The following is a 23,430-nucleotide window of genomic DNA, read 5'->3' as shown; positions in this document are numbered from 1 at the left end:
ACCTTAATGTGGGATAATGAATGCCATTTTTCCTTCTGGTATTGTAATTGTGTACTTCATAGTTACTTTTGAAATGCAGTGGATTATTTACAACAAACTTCATGAGCGAATAGATATACTGCAAAGCAGTAGTCAGAATACCCAACTCCTTAAACAGATGCATACACTATCACTTGTCACTCAAGATTCGACTTGGGCAATATAAATAAAACACTGACTGCAGGAATTATTCAAAACTACTTTCTGAATCTGAGGCTCCTTTGTAAATTGATACTGCAAATGGCAAAATCAGAGATGTAGTAACTGCTTTTTTCATAGAAAATTACATGTGTCTGTGTAGTTTTCAACACAATTTTTTTATGAAAAAAATTACATCCCACTTCCATTAAATGTCAGTTGTTCACTGTTCCTTCCTAGATACATACCCATAATATCCACTTTTTTGCATCTATTCCGCAGCCTAAAATCAAAGAAATGAATAAATGTATAGTTAAAATGTATAGTTTTTTGATAACTCCTCATACGCTAAAATTTGGTGGAGGCAAATTACACAATCTGTATATTGCCTGAACATTCTTGTCATGGCTTACTTTAGCATGGTTTTGTAATGCAGAGTTTTACTGAAAAAGAGATTTACAGACAGCTTGTCATATCATTGTTTGTCAACATTCATCGTGATCCACTGTAGCAACTTCTTGAATCTAAAGTACTCAAGGGTCTACTAATGCAGTATATTATTGAAGTAAGAACCTTTGTTCAGCACTATTGGTCATCTAATGACCATTTACCTGTAAAAGTACAATTCATGCATAATTGGCGAGCAGTGTTTTTTTTTTGTGGTTTTCGGGCGCACAACTTCAATGGTCATTAGCGCCCTGACTACTCTAAGAATGCACCGCGAGGCACAAGTGGACCGCAACAACTAAAAGGGAAAACACGATAAAAGACAGACTGACAGGCATAGGATTAAAAAACAGCATCATCAAATGTCCTTAGCGAGGTTTGTCAAATTGATAAAACGAAGAACACGAGCAGCTGCTCGTGGGTCCTCCGCTAAAATGGCATCGAAAGTATTTGGCAGGTTAAGATCGAGGCGCAGTGTGTTAAGATCTGGACAGGACATTAAAATGTGTCTAACCGTCAGCAAGTGCCCACATGGGCAGAACGGCGCCGGCGCAGCCGTCAGCAGATGGCGATGGCTGAACCGGCAGTGTCCAATTCTTAACCGGGCTAAAACGACCTCCTCCCGCCGAGAAGGGCGTGAGGAGGACGTCCAAGCCACGGGAAGAGGTTTTAAGGCCCGAAGCTTGTTGTCGGTAAGTGCAGCCCAAGCGGCATGCCACAGAGATAAGATGCGCCGACAAATCACCCTGCTAAAATCGGACGAAGGGACGCAACAAGAAGCTGTCCGAGGCTGGAGGACCGCAGCCTTGGCTGCGGCATCTGCAGCTTCGTTCCCAGGGATACCGACATGGCCAGGAACCCACATAAAGCTAACTGGAGAACCGACGTCCACCAGCTGCTGAAGAGAGCGTTGGATCCGGTGTACGAAAGGGTGAACCGGGTACGGATCACTGAGGCTCTGGATGGCGCTCAGGGAATCTGAGCAGATGACATAAGCAGAATGTCGGTGGCGGCAGATGTAAAGAACAGCCTGGTAGAGGGCAAAGAGCTCAGCTGTGAAGACCGAACAATGGCCATGGAGCCGGTATTTGAAACTTTGTGCCTCGACAATAAAGGAACACCCGACCCCGTCATTGGTCTTAGAGCCATCTGTATAAATGAAAGTCATGTCGATGAACTTCGAACGAAGTTCCAAAAAACGGGAGTGGTAGACCGAACCGGGGGTGACCTCTTTTGGGAGCGAGCTGAGGTCAAGGTGAACGCGGACCTGAGCCTGGAGCCAAGGTGGCGTGCGGCTCTCTCCCACTCGAAAGGTTGCAGGGAGTGAAAAATTAAGGTGTTGAAGGAGGCGATGAAAGCGAACTCCAGGGGGTAGCAGGGCAGAGACATACAACCCGTATTGACGGTCAAGAGAGTCGTCAAAAAAGGAACGATAAGACGGATGGTCGGGCATTGACAGTAGCCGACAGGCATACCGACAAAGCAGTATATCTCGCCGGTAGGTGAGTGGCAATTCGCCAGCGTCAGCATGAAGACTCTCTACGGGACTGGTATAAAATGCTCCGATCGCAAGTCGTAAACCCCGATGTTGTATGGAGTTGAGGCGGCGTAAGATGGATGGCCGTGCAGAGGAGTATACGAAGCTCCCATAATCCAGCTTGGAGCGGACGATCGACCGATATAGACGAAGTAGGACGGTTCGATCCGCTCCCCACGACAGACCACTGAGAACACGGAGGACATTTAAAGAACGGGTACAACGGGCGGCCAAATATGACACATGTGGAGACCAGCTAAGTTTCCTGTCAAATGTAAGGCCTAAAAATTTGGTTGCCTCCACGATTGGGAGAGCAACGGGACCGAGTCGTAAGGACGGTGGGAGAAACTCTTTGTAGCACCAGAAGTTAATACAGACCGTCTTCTCGGCAGAAAAACGGAAGCCATTGGCGACACTCCAGGAGTAAAGACGGTCAAGAGAACGCTGAAGACAGCGCTCCAGGACACGTGTACACTGCGCGCTGCAATAGATGGTAAAATCGTCCACGAAAAGGGAGCCTGATACATCAGCTGGGAGGCAATCCATTATTGGGTTGATCGCGATGGCGAAGAGAGCGACGCTCAAAACTGAGCCCTGTGGCACCCCATTCTCCTGGCGAAAGGTGTTGGACAGGACAGAACCCACACGTACCCTGAACTGTCGATCCATTAAAAAGGAACGAATAAAAAGAGGGAGGCGACCGCGAAGGCCCCATGTATGCATGGTGCGGAGAATGCCCGCCTTCCAACAGGTGTCGTAAGCCTTCTCCAAATCAAAGAACACAGCCGCGGTCGGGCGCTTCCGCAAAAAGTTATTCATAATGAAGGTCGACAAGGTAACCAGATGGTCAACAGCAGAGCGGCGCCTACGAAATCCACATTGTACATTGGTAAGTAGGCGTCGAGACTCGAGCAGCCAAACCAATCGAGAGTTAACCATTCGCTCCATCACTTTACAGACACAGCTGGTAAGCGAGATAGGTCGATAACTGGAAGGCAAGTGCTTGTCCTTCCCCGGCTTAGGAATCGGGACAACAATAGACTCGCGCCAGCATGCGGGAACATGTCCCTCAATCCAGATGCGATTGTATGTACGAAGAAGAAAACCTTTACCCGCAGGAGAAAGGTTCTTCAGCATCTGAATATGAATAGAATCTGGCCCTGGAGCAGAGGACCATGATCGGCCAAGTGCGTTTTCGAGTTCCCGCATGGTGAATGGGGCATTATAACTTTCACAATTCGAGGAGCGGAAGTTAGGTGGCCTAGCCTCCTCTGCCTGTTTGCGGGGGAGGAAGGCAGGGTGGTAATGACCGGAGCTCGAAACCTCTGCGAAAAAGCGGCCGAAGGCATTGGAGACAGCCTCAGGGGCCACAAGGACGTCATTCGCGACCTTCAAGCCAGAAACTGGTGAGTGGACCGGCGCAGGCTACCCCAGACAACAGAAGAAGGAGTAAAACTGTTGAAGGTGCTTGTGAAAGCAGCCCAGCTGGCTTTCTTGCTTTCTTTGATAATACGACGACACTGAGCACGTAATCGTTTATAATTGATACAATTCGCCACTGTAGGGTGGCGTTGAAATGTGCGTAAAGCACGTCGACGAGCACGTAAAGCGTCTCTACATGCTGCGGTCCACCAGGGGACCGGTACGCGACGTGGAGAAGAAGGAGGGTGAGGGATGGAATATTCAGCAGCAGCGAGAATGACTTCCGTGAGGTGTGCGACCTGACGATCGCAGCTTGTAAAGGTTTGATCCTGAAAGGTCGCCCTGGAAGAGAAGAGCCCCCAGTCTGCCTTGGAGATGGTCCAATTAGAGAAGCACGGAGAGGGGGTATGCTGCAGGAGATGGATAACACACGGGAAGTGGTCGCTCGAATATGTATCAGAAAGTGCATACCACTCAAACCGGCGTGCAAGTTGGGGAGTACATATAGAGAGGTCTAAATGGGAATAGGTGTGAGATGTGTCCGAAAGAAAAGTAGGGGCGCCAGTATTGAGGCAGACAAGATCGAGCTGGTTGAAAAGGTCTGCTAACAAGGAGCCCCTCGGGCAGGATGCTGGAGAGCCCCAAAGGGGATGGTGGGCATTGAAGTCTCCAGTTAACAAAAATGGTGCAGGTAGCTGAGCAATAAGTTGCATCACGTCTGCCCTGGTAACGGCAGATGACGATGGAGTGTAAACGGTACAAAAGGAAAACGTAAAAGTGGGGAGAGTAATGCGGATGGCAACTGCCTGCAGGCCGGTGTGCAACGTGATGGGATCGTAGTAAATATCACCCCGGACCAGCAACATAACCCCTCCATGAGCTGGGATACCTACCACAGGGGGTAGGTCAAAACGCACAGAGGTGTAGTGTGCCAAGGCAATTTGATCGCATGGGCGTAGCTTCGTTTCCTGGAGAGCTACGACAAGCGGACGGTGCAAGCGGAGCAGCAACTTCAAGTCCTCTCGGTTGGAGCGAATGCTGCGAATATTCCAGTGAATAAGTACCATCGTAAGAAAAGGAAGATGAGAGAAGTGGTCACCTCGAAGGCCGCTTAGGGCCTGGCTTCGAGCGAGCACTGCCACCGCTATCAGTAGGCGGACAGTCATCGTCCATTGGGTCTATAGGGTCATCGGCCATCTCGGGAGGATGGCCGGGAGGGGGAGCTTCCTCCGCCAGTGAACGGCCAGATGTACGGCGACCAGCGGTGCGGCCAGGCGAAACGGATGACGGCCTGGGGCGGCAACCGCTGGGTGGCGCAGGAGAAGAAATGCGCCGTGGCGGAGAAGGAGAACTGTGCTTCCTATGCGCCTTTTTGGAAGGACGTGTAGTGGAAGTACCGGTCGAAGGCTGGGAGGTCGAGGTACGGAGGAAGTCTGCACGGGATGGTTCCTTCTTGAAGGCCCGTGCATCTGACTTCTGGGTCTTCGTCTTAGCAGAAGCTGAGGAAGGTGCTCGTGTCTGTGGGGTGATGGGAGGAAGAGGAGACGTCGACCGCGCGATCTTAGCACTGGCCGAACGGACGACCGTGGTGCTGAAGGTCAGATCGCATGTCTGGGTTGCTACCTCCCGGGTAGTCCGAGGAGAGGGGAGGACAGTACTGTATTTCCCCGCTGGGAGCAGCGTGGGCTTCCTACTGGCCAATAGCTTGCGAGCAGCCGAGGTGGACACTTTCTCTTTGACCCGAATTTCCTGGATACAGCGTGCTTCCTTATAGACAGGACAGTCGCGGGAGGATGCGGCATGGTCACCCTGACAGTTCACACAACGAGGAGACGGAGGTGGACAGTCACCCTCATGGGCATCCCTGCCACAAGTGACACATTTAGCCGCATTGGAACAAGACTGTCGAGTGTGATTGAAACGCTGGCACTGGTAGCAGCGCGTAGGTGTCGGGACATAGGGGCGAACAGAAATAACCTCGTAGCCCGCCTTGATGCGCGATGGCAGCTTAACACTATCGAAGGTCAAGAAAATTGTCCGGGTCGGTACAAGGTCATTGTTGACCTTTTTCATGACCCTATGGACAGCCGTCACGCACTGCTCAGCGAGGAATGATTGAAGCTCCTCGTCAGTCAATCCGTCGAGGGAGCTAGTATAGACTACACCACGAGACGAATTCAAAGTTCGGTGGGCCTCCACCCGGACAGGGAACGTGTACAGGAGGGTGGCCCGAAGCAGTTTTTGTGCCTGAAAGGCACTCTCAGTTTCTAGTAATAAGGTACCGTTACGCAACCTGGTATAAGATTTGACAGATCCGGCTATGGCATCTACGCCCTTCTGAATAACGAAAGGGTTGACAGAGGAAAAATCCTTTCCGTCCTCAGATCGAGAAACTACGAGGAACTGTGGGGCAGGCGGTAGTACTTTTGTCACTGTTGGCTGGTCACGTTTCCGTTTTTGGGTCGAAGTCGAAAGAGATGGAGTAGAATCCATTGCGGAGGAATCCCCCATGATTGCCAGCGTCTCCGATGGCGCGCTCCTTCCTTGTGGGGACCCTCTCAGAGGGCACTCCCGCCTTAGGTGAATGTTTACACCTCAGGTCACACCTCCCGAGAAACAGACGGAGGGACCAATCGGCATGGTCAGAAGGTATCAGCTCAGGCAATCACCCCTCCCCGGGCCTGGCCTTTACCAGGGGGTACGCGCGTGCCTTACATGTCTACCCAGGGCGGGGACTTACGCGTTACCCCGTCACCGGCTACGCGTGCGAACGCGTGGGTCGGCCTTCAGGCACGCACAGGGAGGAAGGAAGAAGAGGAAAAAGAAGAGAGAGAGGGAGAAAGAGGACAGACTGTCTCAAACGCCGAGGCGGAGACCAGAGAAGGCAAGGAGAAGAAGGCAATGAGAAGGGAAGGAGAAGAAGGCAATGAGAAGGCAAGGAGAAGAAGGCAATGAGAAGGCAAGGAGAAGAAGGCAATGAGAAGGCAAGGAGAAAAAGGCAATGAGAAAGCAAGGAGAAGTCAAGGAGAAGTCAAGGGAAAGAGTAAGGAAGACAGTGAGGTGGAGAAGAGCAAAGAAAGGAACCAACAAAAGGAAGGAAGAAACAAGAAGTGAAAAACCAAAAGGACCACGATGATAGGTCGTGGAACTGTCCGTCTCCGGACGCAGGCGCTAACTACCCCCGTGAGGGGGATGGACTCCTTTTAGTCGCCTCTTACGACAGGCAGGAATACCGCGGGCCTATTCTAATCCCCGGACCCGCAGGGGGGGCGAGCAGTGTGTAGTCATGGCCAGTTTTTCATGCACCACCCTGCATTAATTTTGTGTGAAGGCAGGACTATTGCACAAACATGTTTTCTTTCTGGCCTTCTATCCTACTAGCCCAACACCCCTTCCTCTCCACCCACCTATATTATGAAACGATTGTGTGCCATGAAATGATAAACCTTGTGATGAATCTCTCAATCTCAGTGTGTACTTCCTGTCACTCATCAATGGAAAAGTGGAGTTTGGCTGCCTAAGACACTACTACTACTACTACTACTACTACTACTACTACTACTAATAATAATAATAATAATAATACTTATTAAACATCAAATAATCAATGTAATCACTAAAATAATACAATTTCAACACATAATAAATTTCATTCTTCTAAATAAAGTTTGGATTCTGACTCAAGTCAAGTGACAGAAAGTAATGAATGTTAAAGTTCTGTATTTGGAATGAGAGAACATTCCAGTAGATGGATACAGTGAAGCATTCACAAAGTCATTAATTGGGTCACACTACTGTCGTAACTAGAGACCAGATCACATACATCATAAAAACTCTAAAATAAGCATGCAATTATGCATGAAAAATTCTTTTAAAAACTGAATGAAAATCATCAAAATATCCAAAAACAAATAATAAAAAAAAACATGGTAGTTACTGCGTGTATTTAATCTCGAAGTCGAACCAGTGTATATCAATTACAAGAGCAGCACGAGCCAAGCGAAAAATCAGTATATTTTGAACGCTGATATCATTTATTGAATACTTTCTGGTGGAGGTTAGGAAGAGGGCCTTTCTGGGATTAATTTCTAAAAATTTGCAAAAGGGAACACATACCATATTTCAAGAATTGTTCCTTCTTTGCTGTTGTCAAGTAAAAGGTGTCTCACCATCCACAGTTGAGAGCAATGGGGACAAGTGGGGGACGATCACCACTTAAAAGATGTCGATGGCTAAATGACAGTGCTCTATACAGAGTCTAGTTAAAATTACCTCCTCCCCACGATGAATTCGGGAGGAAGAGGTCCAAGCACAGGGAAGAGCTTTCACGTCCCAAAATTTATTATTGGGAAGTGTAGACCAATGTGCATGCCATGAAAGAGCAACACGACGACATAAAAACACTCTGTAGATCGGCGAAGGGACCCATGCGAACAGCAGGTTGAGGAAGAGAGACTGCAGCCTTGGCCGCTATATCAGCCACCTCATTTCCCCGAATACCAACGTGTCCTGGGATCCAGGAATGCCACAGAGACACCCCCCAAGTGGAGCAAGTGGAGGCAGTCCTCAATCCGGTGGATCAGGGGGTGGACAGAGTAGAGAGCTTGGAGACTGAGGAGACAGCTTAGCGAATCTGAGCATATAATACACTGTATTTGCTGATGGCGACGGATGTATTGGACAGCCTGGAGAACAGTGTAAAGCTCCGCAGTAAAAACTGAACACTGGTCGGGAAGCCGAAATCGATTAGGAGTGTAGCCAATAATATAGGCACTCCCAACACCAAATGATGTTTTTGAGCCATCAGTGTAAATAAATGTGGCATCCTTCATTTGTGCGCATAGAGCAGCGAATGCCCGGCAATAAACGAGAGAAGGGGTACCACCCTTGGGAAGCTGACAAAGGTCACGGAGCAGGCAGGTCTGGGGACGGAGCCAAGGTGGTGATGTACCCCCAGTTGTCAAGAAAGTTTTACGAAAGTGGAAGGAAACAGAATGTAGCAGATGATGGAAGTGGACTCCTGGTGGTAGTAGAGAGGAAGGGCGGCCTGCATGTCCTGAATCCGAGGAGGCGTTTAAAAAAAGGTCATGGGCCGGATAAGCAGACACGGAAGACAAATGGCTAGCATAATGACTCAGAAGGACAGCTCACCAATTGGACAGTGGAGGGTAAGCAGTCTCAGCATAATGGTTGTCCACAGGGGTGGTGTAAAAAGCTCCAGACGCTAAATGCAATGCACAGTGGTGGACAGAGTCGAGACACCGAAGAATAGACGGCCAAGCAGAGGAGTAAACTATGCTTCCATAGTCCAATGTCGAGCGCACTAAGGCGCGATATAAGCGGAGAAGGACCACTCGGTCTGCCCCCCACGAGGTACTATTCAGAACACGGAGGGCGTTGACGGATTGCAGGCAGCGAGCTGAAAGATAGGAAATGTGGGAGGATCAGCACAGTTTTCTGTCAAACATAAGTCCCAAAAATTTAGCGAGGTCCACGAACGGAAGGTCGACAGGGCCTGGATGTAGGCAAGGCGGAAGAAACTCCGTACGACACCAAAAATTGACACAAACGGTCTTACTGGGAGAAAAGCGGAAGCCGGTTTCGATGCTCCAAGAGAGGAGGCGATTGAGACGACCTTGAAGACATTGTTCAAGAAGGCTGGTCCGTTGAGGGCTGTAATAGATCGCAAAATCATCCACAAAGAGGGAGCCCAAGACATCGGGAAGGAGACAATCCATAATTGGATTTATGGCAATGGCAAACAGTACTACACTTAGCATGTAGCCCTGGGGTACCCCCTTTTCTTGGGAGAAAGTACGGGAGAGAGTAGTGTTCACCCGCACTTTAAATGACCACTCTGCCATAAATTCATGACTAAAAAGGGGCAGCCGACCTCTAAAGCCCCAACAGAACAGTGTGCGCAGGATGCCTGTCCTCCAACAGGTATCGTATGCTCTCTCCAGATCAAAACATATTGCTATCGTTAGGCGTTTCCTGAGAAAATTGTTCATGATGTAAGTGGAGAGAGCAACAAGGTGGTCAACTGCAGAACGACGCTTTCGGAAACCGCATTGGGCAGGTGTTAAAAGGCTTCGGGACTCCAGCCACCAGGTTAAACGGCAATTCACCATACGCTCCAAAACCTTACATACACGACTCTTAAGAGAAATGGGGCAATAGCTAGAGGGGAGACGTTTGTCCTTTCCAGGCTTCAGAACAAGAATGACGATAGCTTCCCGCCATCTTCAGGGAAAAGCACTGTAGATCCAAATTCGATTATAAAGGCGAAGGAGGTAACGCAGACTATGGTATGATAAATGCAGCAACATTTGGACACATCATCCGGTTCTGGGGCGGAAGAGTGAGAAGAAGAGAGTGCGTGTTGGAGTTCCCACATGAATAAAACAGTATTATAGCTTTCGCTATTGGGAAAGGAGAAAGCAAGAGGTTGCAGTTTCACTGCACGTTTCTTTGGGAGAAAGGTTGGCAGGTAATTTGAAGATCTTGAAATCTCAGCAAAGTGTTGACCCAATGAGTTAGAAATTGTGACGGGGTCCACTAAGGTATCATGCGCGACAGTGACCCCAGAGATCGGGGAGAAACTAGGCGCACCAGATAACCGTCGAATGTGACTCCAAACTTCTGACGAGGGAGTGAAGGAAGGTGCTAAAAGAGCTAGTAAAGAAGTCCCAGCTTGCCTTCTTCCTATCGCGGATGATGCGACGGCGTCGTGCACGTAGCTGCTTATAGCGGATACAGTTGGCCAAAGTAGGATGGTGGCAGAAAATGCGGAGAGCACGTCGCTGCTCACGTATCGCGTCACGGCACGCCTCGTTCCACCAAGGAACTGGGGTGCGCTGGGGCAAATCGGAGGTACAAGGTATTGAACATTCTGCGGCTGTAAGAATAACTTCTGTACCTGAGTGTGCCGATCATCGATGTTAGGAAAGTGACGGTCATCGAATGTCGCTAGAGACGAAAAAAGTGTCCAATCGGCATGGGCAAACTTCCAGAATCTTGGGCGCATAGATGGCAGTTGTGGCTGCAATCTAAGGAAACATGGAAAATGGTCATTTGAGAGTGTATCAGCAAGAGTGAACCATTCAAAGTGCCGAGCTAGCTGAACAGCACCGACCAAAAGGTCCAAATGAGAGAAATTCATCGTGGAGGCAGACAAAAATGTAGGTTCCCCAGTTCTGAGGCAAAGAAGATCCATTTGGTGGAAGACGTCAATCAATAGGGAACCTCGCTGACAAGGACGCAGAGATCCCCAAAGCAGGTGGTGGGCACTGAAGTCACCAACCCGCAAATAGGGGGGCGGGAGCTGACCAAGGAGATCATCTCTTGCCATTGGTGTGGATGATGGAATGTATATGGTACAAAGAGAGAAGGTGTATCCAGAAAGGGAAAGACGGACAGCAATAGCTTGGAATGAACTGTTTAAGGGGATTGCGTGATAATGGACAGTATCATGGAGAAGAATCATAAGTCCCCCATGTGCTAGAGTGCCATCAAAAGAGTGGAGATCAAACCGGACTGACTGAAAATGAGGGAAAACAAAGCGATCATGGGGACACAGCTTTGTTTCCTGAAGACAGAAGATGACTGGCGAGTAGGATCGTAAGGGGATCAACAATTCATCCCAATTGGCTCTAATGCTGCAAATATTCCAATGGGTCATTGACATAGGGTGGACAGCAAAGGGAAGAATCTCACCACAGTTGCTTTCAACTCAACGACTGCTGAGAGCTGGCAGCCGACAGCATGGAATGGCATCCGGCCAAAGGCAGAAGATCCTGATCCATAGGTTGTTCGGGGGCAGCTCCTGCCAACAGCAATCAGCTAGTAGATCGGCCACCAGCATTGCACCTTGGCGACACGGGAGACGGCCGAGGGCGGTTACCGCCAGGTAGCACTGTAGATGAGACATGCCGTGGTGGAGGAGGAGAGGAACTTGGTTTCTTATCAGCCTTCTTGGAAACAGGACGTTGAGATGAGGGAGGAATCAATGGTTGTGTTGTTGAGGTACGTAAAAAATCTTCACAAGTAGGCTCCTTTTTGGCAGTCAGGGTGTCTGATTCTGGGGCTCGTGGTTTGGCAGAAGCTGATGATGGGTGAGCCGTAGAGTAAGCAGGTGATAGTGGGGAGGGTGAACGGGCTATCTTTGCGCTGGCCGATCTGACGACCATGGCACTAAACGTGAGATCACAAGTCTGCGTGGCTGCCTCCTTAGTAGGCCAAGGAGATCCAAGGACAGTACTATATGTACCTGCCGGAGGCACAGTGGGCTTTCGACTGGCGAATAACTTATAAGCAGCAAATGTAGACACCTTTTACTTCACTCTGATTTCCTGGATAAGCCGTTCATCTTTGAAAATTGGAAATGGGGCAATCTCTAGAGGAAGCAGTGTGGTCACCCATACAGTTGATGCAACGAGGGGATGGAGGTGGACAAGCACCCTCATGGGTATCCTTGCCACACATCGCATTTGGCCAGATTGGAACACGACTGGCTGGTACGATTGAACCACTGACACCGATAGCAATGCGTAGTGTTGGGGATGTAAGGGCGAACTGAAATTATCTCACAGCCCACTCCAATGTTCGATGGTAGTTGAACTCTGTCAAATGTGAAGAAGATAGTATGAGTTGGAAGCAAGCCCTTGTCAACCCTTTTCACGACTCTATGAACAGCTGTTACACCCTGGTCAGACAGGTAGTTTTCAATTTCCTCGTTGGACAATCTGTCGAGGGAGCGTGTATAAACCACCCCGCATGATGAATTTAAAGTGCAGTGCGCTTCCACCCGGACAGGAAAAGTGTGTAGCAGTGACGTTCGCAGCAATTTTCATGCCTGGAGGGCACTGACTTTTTCTAACAACAAGGTGCCATTTTGTAATCAGGAATAAGACTTTACAGGGCCTGCAATTGCGTCGACACCCTTCTGGATAATGAAAGGGTTGACTGTGGAGAAGTCTTGACCTTCGTCCGACCGAGAAACAAGGAACTGTGGCACTGATGGAAGAACTGTCCATGGCTGAGACTCATTTAACTTTTGCTTGTGAGCAGACATTGTAGATGTAGAGGAAAACATTGTGGAAGTATTCCCCACGATTACCGGCATCTCAGATGTTACGCTCCTTCCTTGTGGGGGCCCTCTCTGAGGGCACTCTCTCCTTAGGTGATTGTTCACATCTCAGGTCACACCTCCCGAGAAATGGACGGAGAGACCAATCGGCACATTCGGAAGGTACCAGCTCGGGTAATCACCCCTCCCTGGGCCTAGCCGTTACCAGGGGGTACACACGTGTCCTCCTTCTCTACCTGGGGCAGGGAATTACGCGTTACCCCGTCACCGCCTACGCGTGGGTCGGCCTTCAGACACGCACAGGAAGAAGAGGGGGGGGGGGGGAAGAGGGGGGGGAGGAGGGGGGGAAGGACGGGAGGAGCAAAGAAAAGGAAAGGAAAGAAGAGATGTCTCCAACGCTGCATCAGAGAAGAGGGTAAAGAGAAGAGGCAAGGAAAAGAGGAGGACAAAGGAAGGACAGATACTTTCCAGCATAGAAAGCGAAGAAGAGAGACTGTCTTATAGTTACAAGCATCCGTCTCTGGATGTAGGCACGAAACATTCTCCCAGGGAGGGGGGAGGGGGGGGGAAGGGGACGGGAAGACGAGCTGGAGGAGGGGGGGGGGGGAGGAGGGGGGATGGGGAAGGATGTGGAAAAGGAAGGTATGCAGCCTGGAAAGGAAAGAGCCGCACTAGCTCGGGGTCCCATGCATGTATCCACAAAAGAGTTGTGGACCCCCTGGGGGTCAAACAATTGATATGTACAGGACCAACTTTGAGGTATTTCGCACACACAGGCGCATGCTTAAAAACTCTAATATTTTATTTAAAAAACAAAACACAATCATGAATTTTTTTGAACAGCATTAACTTTTAAGTAACACTATTGGACCAGAGCATCATTTACAGCTTATATTACATTTTTCTGCTATTGTAAACATAAAAAAACCAAGTATTGATCCAAGCATTCGATAGTAAGATTGTGTCTTCAACCACTCAAAACTTCCTTTTTTTTTTTGCAGAAAAGGACGATTCTACATCATCTGAGGTAACTGGGCAGTATTTGAATTTGGGTGCTGTGTTGGCACTTATTGTTTCTGGCAAAAGATCACCCGTCCCATTAATAGAACTACCAATTTGGCACAAGGGTTCAAAAGCCAGGGTTATTGTTTAATATGTTTTCAAACTTTTCTTTAAGTTTTCTTGGGAATATCTCCAGTAATGAGGAGCTCACTAGAATAATTTTATTCATTAACCGAATAGATTCATTCAAAGCCAAACCTTGAGTTTCAAGCTTTTTAATACCTGCACGTATAAGGGAAAAATGAGTGCTAATCACAGCAATGTCTTTTTTAATACTGGAATCATTAAAAGCTTCCTTGCATGGCAAACTGCCAAAGCCCCTGCACTATCCAAGTCATTTACTACCGCTCTAATGGCCTCGAAATGTTCATTGTAAAACAACACAACTTCGATCCATGTACCTCAACAAGTTACCACTAGTTCGTGATGTAAAGGCAGGTTTGGTAGTTTTTCTTTGTAGGTCTTGATGCAAGCAGGAACCTTTAGAAACTTACTTTGTGGATGAAATCAATTTATTTACATTCACGAATGTGGACTGTACTTCAGCAAGGCAACGTACTCCATGAGCAAAGCATGTCACATGAATCAAATTGGGATAAAATACTCTGAGAGCTTTTCCTGCTTGGATTGTACAGGGAGCAGCATCTGAAATAAACACAAACACCCTTTGATCTGCAGAAGATTCTGGAAATCTTTTTCTAATACACTCATTCACAAATGTGGTGATCGTAGGATGATTTATTTTTTCAAGTTCTTTCAAGGTTGCTAAATAGGAAGAATAAGGCTCTCCTTTTAAAGCACGAACAATTAAATTTGCAATGTAATGACCACAAGTGTCTGTAGTTTCATCAAGTGAAATCAAGATAATGCTGTCCTTGAGTTCATTGCGTATTTGTTCCCGAACATTCATGTAAATTGTCAGTATGTAATTTTAACGCAATGTCCATTCATCTGATGTATTTTGATTTAAGCAATATTTGTGCAGAAAGCCTTGAGGATATGGTTTGTATGTTTGTGAAGAGGAATACTGCTTGCAACACATAGATCCATGTTAAACTGCCTTTTTTGGTTACCTCAGGACAATTCCCTGCAACTGCAACTTGCTGTCTTCAGAAGGCGTTGTGGTGGTCATTTCTTCTGCATTCCTGCGATTTGAGGACTTATTTTGACATGCTGGTCTATTTGAAACTTATTTTTGCATGAAACACCTTTCTCGCAAACTCGACAATATAAAACAATTCCGTCATATGTAAAGGTGTTCCAGGATGGTCAGCTATCCATGAAATGACATTTCTCTTTTTTGGGCGGCATGCCGCACAACACGTTGCACACTACACGTCATAAACACATTCAACTGTGTACAAGTAAACAGAAAACTAAACTGGGACAATGGACGTGTGACTAAAGGCTTGCATAGCTTAATTTAATAGTTGCTGACGCGTACAGTATGACAGCAAAGGGGACTAACTGGGGGCGTGGGTGCAGGAGCATTGACTCTGTCTGCCTGTTCCTGTTCCTCTTCTGTAATGATTTCACTAGGCCGTGGTATCTGTTAGCGATTGCACAGAGTTCTAGGTTGTGGTCAATCTGTGTGACATCAAAACTAGAGTGAGCTAGAGACAGCTAGTCTAAATTTTTAAATACTGCAAACAGAGCAAAAATATGCATCGTCACTAGTTTTTAGTTAAAATGGGCAATAACCGGTGAAAAGGAGCCAAATATGCAAATGCATATAATCCGGTCTCTGGCAATTACCTTCTCTAAATGCTATTTGTATTTTGGTACATGAAAGTTACCCACCTGCTCATCAATAGCAATGAACTGCCATGACCAGTTAACATTGTATAAAAATGGTCGATGGTCAAAACGGTTGTCATCTGGACTGTAACTTTCTGCATGGCATGCTGGTGTGAGTACAGTCATCTTGTGTCTATTGATTGCATAACATCGGAAAAAGTGCTTAACTTTATTTGCCACCTGAAAGGAAGGAAGAAAAAAATGAGGAATGACAAACTGACACTAGAGGACACTCATTTGCTTACTTATTACAGCAGTGATAAAACTTATGTCAAAATTACATTCAGCATTCTTTCTTATAAAACACACTGTCTGGCAAAAAAAGTAAAGCACCCACAAGACATGGATGAATGTCAATGTAACATCATACATATACACACATCAGTTCGTAAGTAAATGACACAATTAACAATTATCCTTGACAGGTAGAATGACTAGAAGAGTGCGTTAATGATGAGGGCAGGTAAATCTGTCATCAAGGTTCTGGCTGAGACCAAGACAAGGGAGGATCACGGTACAGTGAACCAAGCACATCGTAACACCTTCACATCTGTATCTGCCATCCAAGAACAAGTAACAGACTACCTGCAACATTTTGTATCCTCCCACACCCTTGGCCGGAGACTAGCTGCATCCAGACAAGGAAATTATCATCCTGTATGCAGGCTGCCATTAACATCATAACACTAACTGTTGCTCGGTCCTGTGGCCAGGTAGCATGGACTGGTGATGAATGGCACTGCATTGTGTTCAGCAATGAATTATGAGCCTGTATCGCCACAGATGACCATTGTCGAGTGTGGTGGAGATGTGGAGAAGTCCCATTCTTCCAGTGTCTTGGTGATGCACAGCAGTGTTACCCCTGCTATACCAGGGTGGGAAGCCATTGGATATGATGTCAGATCATGAGTGGTAGTGAACGGCTGATAATGATTCAACAAAAGATTGAGTAAATGTTGCCATCTCTTGAAAGTAATTAAGGACTACAGCAACATTGGATGATTACTATCTCCAGTCTTTGTGGCCTTTTGGAAAGTTTTGCCATTGTACAAAATAGTGAGGGTAATAATAATAATAATAATAATAATAATAATAATAAAAAACCATGTGGAGGCCCGGGAAAAGAACAGGCCTCCAGTATGTTCTGCCAGTCGTAAAAGGCGACAAAAAGAACAAACCACTAATACGGCTAACCCCCCCCCCCCCCCCCCCTTTTAGTGTGATTAGTTGGTTCAGGACAGAACTAATGAAGCCTCGGACAAGCGCTGTCATGGTCAGGGACGACGCTTGAACCCTATGCCCGTCCACAATGGTAACGACACTGCTAGCCATATGGAAAATGATTTAAATCCAAATAGAGGTGTTTTGCAGGATATGCTTCCTGCAACCACCCTAAAAGGAAAACAAAGACAGAGGATGAGATGGTCAGATGAAGATAACCGACACCTCATGTTCTGTTATTACCAAGCAACAAACTTAGGAACGAACACAACTGGATACAGATCACAAGTATACACAACATTTATTACCAGATACCCAGAATTAAAATTTTTAACAGAACAACGACTGGCTAATCAGATCCATGTAATTATTAAAAAAAAAAAAAAAAAAAAAAAAAAAAAAAAAAAAAAAAAAAAAAAAAAAAAAAAAAAAAAAGACCAGGATGCCCCAGTCAGAATTAGAAAACATCAAAAAACAAGTACAACAAATACTGGAACAAAATAATGTGCGATCAGAAGAAGAAGAAAATACAGTAATGGACTCAAACACCCCAGAGCAAACAAACAAAGAACAACACGCATCAATTAAACAATCAGAGGAAAACAAAATCTTAAGACAGACACCAGAACAAGCACAGATAGAACACGAAGTGACACACATGTTAGATATAGAAGAAAAATTTCAGTTGAAATATACAGAATACAAAGACACAAATACAGATATTAGACCATTCTTGCATAGACCACCAAATAACCCACAAGTCGAAACAACAATAACAACTATCAACACAATCATACACAACAAAATAAATGAAAATGCAACTATGGAACAGTTACAACTACTGATTTATATAGGAGAACTCACTACACTAAATGTACACACTAGGCAGAGATGAGAACCAACCAACACACAGAAGAAACCCACAAAACCAGCATGGCAACATAGGCTACAGATCAGAATAGAAAAACTTAGAGAAGACATCGGACAGCTAACACAATTTATAAGAAATGAAATATCAGACAAAAAACAAAAAAGGTTAGGTAAAATCTTACAACAAGAAGCGAAAGAGCAATTAGATGAATGAAGCAGAAATTACAAGCATTGGCCAAACGACTTAAGGGATACAAAAAAATTGAAAATAGAAGGAAACAAAACCAAACATTCAACACAAACCAAAAGAAATTTTACCAGACAATAGATAACACACACATTAAAATAGACAATTCACCAAACATAACAGACATGGAACACTTCTGGAGCAACATATGGTTAAACCCGGTACAACATAACAGACATGCACAGTGGATACAAGCAGAAACAGACACATGCAAGATGATACCACAAATGCCTGAAGTGATAATTTTGCAACATGAAGTCACCCGAGCAATTAATTCTACGCACAATTGGAAATCCCCTGGAAAAGATAAAATAGCAAATTTCTGGCTAAAGAAGTTCACCTTAACACATTCACATCTAACTAAATTATTTAACAGTTACATTGCAGACCCATACACAGTCCCTGATACACTTACACACGGAATAACTTATCTGAAACCTAAAGATCAAGCAGACACAGCAAACCCAGCAAAATATTGCCTCATAACATGCCTACCAACAATATACAAAATATTAACTTCAGTCATTACACAGAAATTAATGACACATACAACACAGAACAAAATCATAAATGAAGAACAAAAAGGTTGCTGCAAAGGAGCATGAGGATGTAAAGAGCAACTGATAATAGATGCAGAGGTGACATATGAAGCTAAAACTAAACAAAGGTCGCTACACTACGCATACATTGATTGCCAAAAAGCTTTTGATAGTGTACCCCACTCATGGTTACTACAGATATTGGAAATATACAAAGTAGATCCTAAATTGATACAGTTCCTAAACATAGTAATGAAAAATTGGAAAACCACACTTAATATCCAAACAAATTCAAATAATATCACATCACAGCCAATACAGATTAAGTGTGGAATATACCAAGGAGACTCATTAAGTCCTTTCTGGTTCTGCCTTGTTCTGAACCCACTATCCAACATGCTAAATAATACAAATTATGGATATAATATTACTGGAACACATCAACACAAAATCACACACTTGCTATACATGGATGATCTAAAACTACAGGCAGCAACAAATCAACAACTCAACCAGTTACTAAAGATAACAGAAGTATTCAGCAATAACATAAATATGGCTTTTGGAACAGACAAATGTAAGAAGAATAGCATAGTCAAGGGAAAACACATTAAACAAGAAGATTACATATCGGATAACCACAGCGACTGCATAAAAGCGATGGAAAAAACAGATGCCTAGAAATATCTAGGATACAGACAAAAATTGGAATAGATAATACAAATATTAAAGAAGAACTAAAAGAAAAATACAGACAAAGATTAACAAAAATACTGAAAACAGAATTGACAGCAAGAAACAAGACAAAAGCTATAAATACTTTTGCTATACCAATATTGACCTATTCATTTGGAGTAGTGAAATGGAGTAACACAGAACTAGAAGCACTCAATACACTTACACGATCACAATGCCACAAATATAGAATACATCACATACATTCAGCAACATAAAGATTCACATTAAGCAGAAAGAGAGGAGGAAGGGGATTTATCGACATAAAAAACCTACATTATGGACAGGTAGACAATTTTAGAAAATTCTTTCTAGAACAAGCAGAAACTAGCAAAATACACAAAGCAATCACTCATATAAATACATCGGCTACACCATTGCAATTACATAACCACTTCTACAACCCTTTAGATCACATAACATCAACAGATACAAAGAAAGTAAATTGGAAAAAGAAAACACTACATGGGAAGCACCCGTATCATCTAACACAGCCACACATCAATCAAGACGCATCCAACACATGGCTAAGAAAAGGCAATATATACAGTGAGAAGGAAGGATTCACGATTGCAATACAGGATCAAACAATAAACACCAGATATTACAGCAAGCATATTATTAAAGATCCCAATACCACAACAGATAAATGCAGACTTTGCAAACAACAAATAGAAACAGTAGATCACATCACAAGCGGATGTACAATACTAGCAAATACAGAATACCCCAGAAGACATGACAATATAGCAAAAATAATACATCAACAACTTGCCATACAACATAAACTAATAAAACAACACGTTCCCACAAACAAGTATGCACCACAAAATGTACTGGACAATGATGAATACAAATTATACTGGAACAGAACTATTAGAACAGATAAAACAACACCACGTAACAAACCTGACATCATACTCACCAATAAAAAGAAGAAATTAACACAACTAATCGAAATATCCATACCCAATACAACAAATATACAGAAGAAAACAGAAGAAAAAATTGAAAAATATATCCAACTGGCTGAGGAAGTCAAGGACATGTGGCATCAGGATAAAGTTGACATTATGCCAATTATACTATCAACTACAGGAGTCATACCACACAATATCCACCAATACATCAACGCAATACAGCTACATCAAAACATATATATACAACTACAGAAATCTGTAATTATTGATACATGTCCAATTACCCGAAAGTTCCTAAATGCAATGTAACATATACCGTACAGTTGAAAGGAAGTCACACTTGATCAAGGTCCGCGTCACTTTCCATTTTTAACCAGACATAACGTCTGAGAAAGGAAAGAAATAATAATAATAATAATAACACAATTATGATTATTATTATTATTGGGAAACTGATTATCTTTGAGGGTTTGCAAAACTTGAATCATGATCAGTAATCTACAATACCCGGGGATTTTCAGTTTCTTCACCAATGTCTACCAGTCAACTGTTTTAGAATTTTGCAACAGAGTATGGAAGTCTATTCTGAATCTTAAACAGTAGCACATAATCTATATGGATATTATTTTTACTTCTAATAACATAGTTGTTAATTGCTCAATTCATTTTAAATCCACTTTTGTTATTGACCAAGAATACTGTTAGGATCTTAAAGGATACTTTCCTGTATGAATGTAATATGTTTCAATACAGTACCAGTACTTATTTGGCAGAATCACGCAAAAAGATTACTCAGTAACACTGATACTTTTAAGTTCTTGAAGTTTCTGGGTGCAAAATGGAACATTATTTTGGTGTTATCTCAAGAAGGTCTTACGGAAGCTTGCTGAAAGACTTGTGTATGGTAACTAATGCTGCTTGGTATATTTCATAATGAAATTTGTCATAAGAAATATACATTTCTTTTTCAAATCAACAGTTACAAATTCACAAAATACATACACAGAATAAGAACAATCGTCATAAAGATAAAATCACACACTTTGGTCAAGAAATGTATCTATTATTCAGGAATACAATTTTTCATTAGCTTACCAATTACTATAAAAAAGTTTAACTATTAATAAATTATAGTTTAAGAGAAGCCTACAGGATTTCTTGGTGGCCAACTCCTCTCACTCTGCTCAATAATTCTTTGCCATAACCAAATGATAAACTTTTTATTAACTGTATCTCATAACACAAATTCTGCAACTCACTTTCAAAAATCTCCTCACTGTGGATCTAAAAAAAAAAAAAAAAAAAAAAAAAAAAAAAAAAAAAAAAAAAAAATGATGCATTTAATCTTTAAGATATCTCTTGTTATGCCTTAGCAAGTTCTTACAAAAATTTGCCAATACAACCACTTCTGATGGCATTTTCAGAAGAAATCCAGCATTCTGCTGCAAAAAGTTTAACGACTTCTGACAAAGCAAGCTGGGATATTTTTACTTCTCTTCTTGTTTTGCCATCTGCCTCCTTAAAATTCATTTTTTCATTTTTGACTAATTACCATTAACGTACATGAGTATAATCTGCATGTTCATAAAAGAGAAAGGTTGGCCCTCAGTTTTAAAGAATATAACACCAGATCTAATTTTGTGCTTAGTTTTATATGCAATTGATTTTCTAATTTATTTTCACTATTCCTAGTTAGTATCTTTTGTTATAGGGTGAAACCAGTAATTGTTTCATAACCTAAATTTTACTGTTGACATATAAATTCTGTACTAATTATAAACATTTGGATGAACAGCTAATAGTATTCTTAAAGCATCTATCTGGCTCTATTAGAAAACATGTTAGTGAAGCCAGACCTTAGTTAATTACAAAGTAATTAATAGTTCTGTCAAAAGTATTGTTTGCGAAATGTCTGTTAATTTCATCATTTAAACAAATACTTCAGCCCAACTCTTGTAGTAGAAGAAACTGTTAAAAAGAAGGAGGTTACCTATGTATTCAGTTAATTGAATGAAGTGAGTTAATTTTAATTTCTGTAAATTAAACATCATCAAACAATGTGTAGTTTCAGCACCTATTACTGTGAGGATATATTAGGGCACAATTTTTTGGTCCTGAGACAGTCAGTCCATGGCCCTGAGACAGTCAGTCCATGGCAGAGTTTCAGACAGGAAACCTATGTTGGGTAGAATAACAATAATGCACTAACTTAACTGTGAAATAAGTGTTACACCAATAGGCCATGTGTTAAAGCAATGACAGTGTCTGTTAAATTTATAAGAAAGACTTTGAACAGTTTGGTTAGGTTGTTATTCAGCAGGATACTACTGTAACAGTGGATGTTTGCCTGCAACCTATTAATGAGGCTTATTGAAAGTTAAACAACACTGGCCATATAACTGTTTATTATTGGGGGGAGGGGGGGGGGGGGTGTTGTGAACAGTGAAAGTAAAGAACTGTGCACCTGTCGGCTACATCATTTACAGTAGACAGTTCTGCACTTTCACCCCCCCCCCCCCCCCCCTATTTTTTCACCCAGTATCACAACGAGGTACGTCGACACAAAGGACAATCAACAAAGAAATAAAGCAGGCGAACATCACATTTGGTGCCCCAGGTGAGGAATATTGCATGTGGGCACAACAAACTAGGACTCGCTAACTTTGAACAGTGAACTCAAGAGCGGTTTACAGTGCAGTGGTGCAACAGCCAATCAGCACTTGGGTTTCATAGCCACAGTAGGCCAGCAGCCAATCAGCACAGCTGACTGGGATAAACAAGACACTTCACATAGAAAATTACAACTTACATCAGCTGTGTACCAGTCAAATCGAGATGACAACCGCAGCAGCAGCAGCAGCAGCAACAGCAACAGCAACAGGAGATGAGTGAATGACAATAAGGTAATTTCATAGCATAAGCCGTTTTATATTAAGTGATACATAATGAGTGGCATTAACGAACACAACAGTGTGATGGACGAGAATGGACAACTGGAAAGAGATTCGAAAATTGGTAATGAAGCTGCGGAGGTTAAGTTTTTAAATGAACAGAAAGATTTAATGGGGACTGGTTCTTTTGACAATAGTGGTTTTAAGTCAGACGTGAATGTACCTTCGAATGATGGGGACGAAAGCCCTATTACAAAGAGCAAAGGGGACGAAAACAGTACTGAAGTGGATGAGATTGTTAAGGTTAAGGAGGAGGAATCTAGTAGCAAAAGTCAGCAAGAGCAAAAGTTTATGGCAGACGGAAAAGTGGAGGTGACTGTAAGGCAAATTATGAGTAGTTTGAATAGTATGTGTATGAAAGAAGACATTAGTAGGGTGGAAGGTAGGATGAAAGACATTAATAGGGCGGAGAAGAAA

At 43.8% G+C, this 23,430-nt stretch overlaps 1 protein-coding gene across 1 annotated transcript in view; it reads right to left on the bottom strand.

The window, feature by feature from the left end:
- Positions 1 to 23,430, bottom strand: part of LOC124606531 (glutamine-dependent NAD(+) synthetase) — a 206,455-nt gene that overhangs the window by 12,303 nt on the left and 170,722 nt on the right. Inside the window, exon 14 of the mRNA XM_047138516.1 lies at positions 15,534 to 15,710. Coding sequence (XP_046994472.1) covers positions 15,534 to 15,710 — 177 coding nt within the window. The remainder of the gene's footprint in view (positions 1 to 15,533; positions 15,711 to 23,430) is intronic.

This window comes from Schistocerca americana, chromosome 3 (genome assembly GCF_021461395.2).
Source record: "Schistocerca americana isolate TAMUIC-IGC-003095 chromosome 3, iqSchAmer2.1, whole genome shotgun sequence".
NCBI classification, from domain to species: Eukaryota; Metazoa; Arthropoda; class Insecta; order Orthoptera; family Acrididae; genus Schistocerca; species Schistocerca americana.
This window is presented reverse-complemented; position numbering and strand designations above follow the sequence as displayed.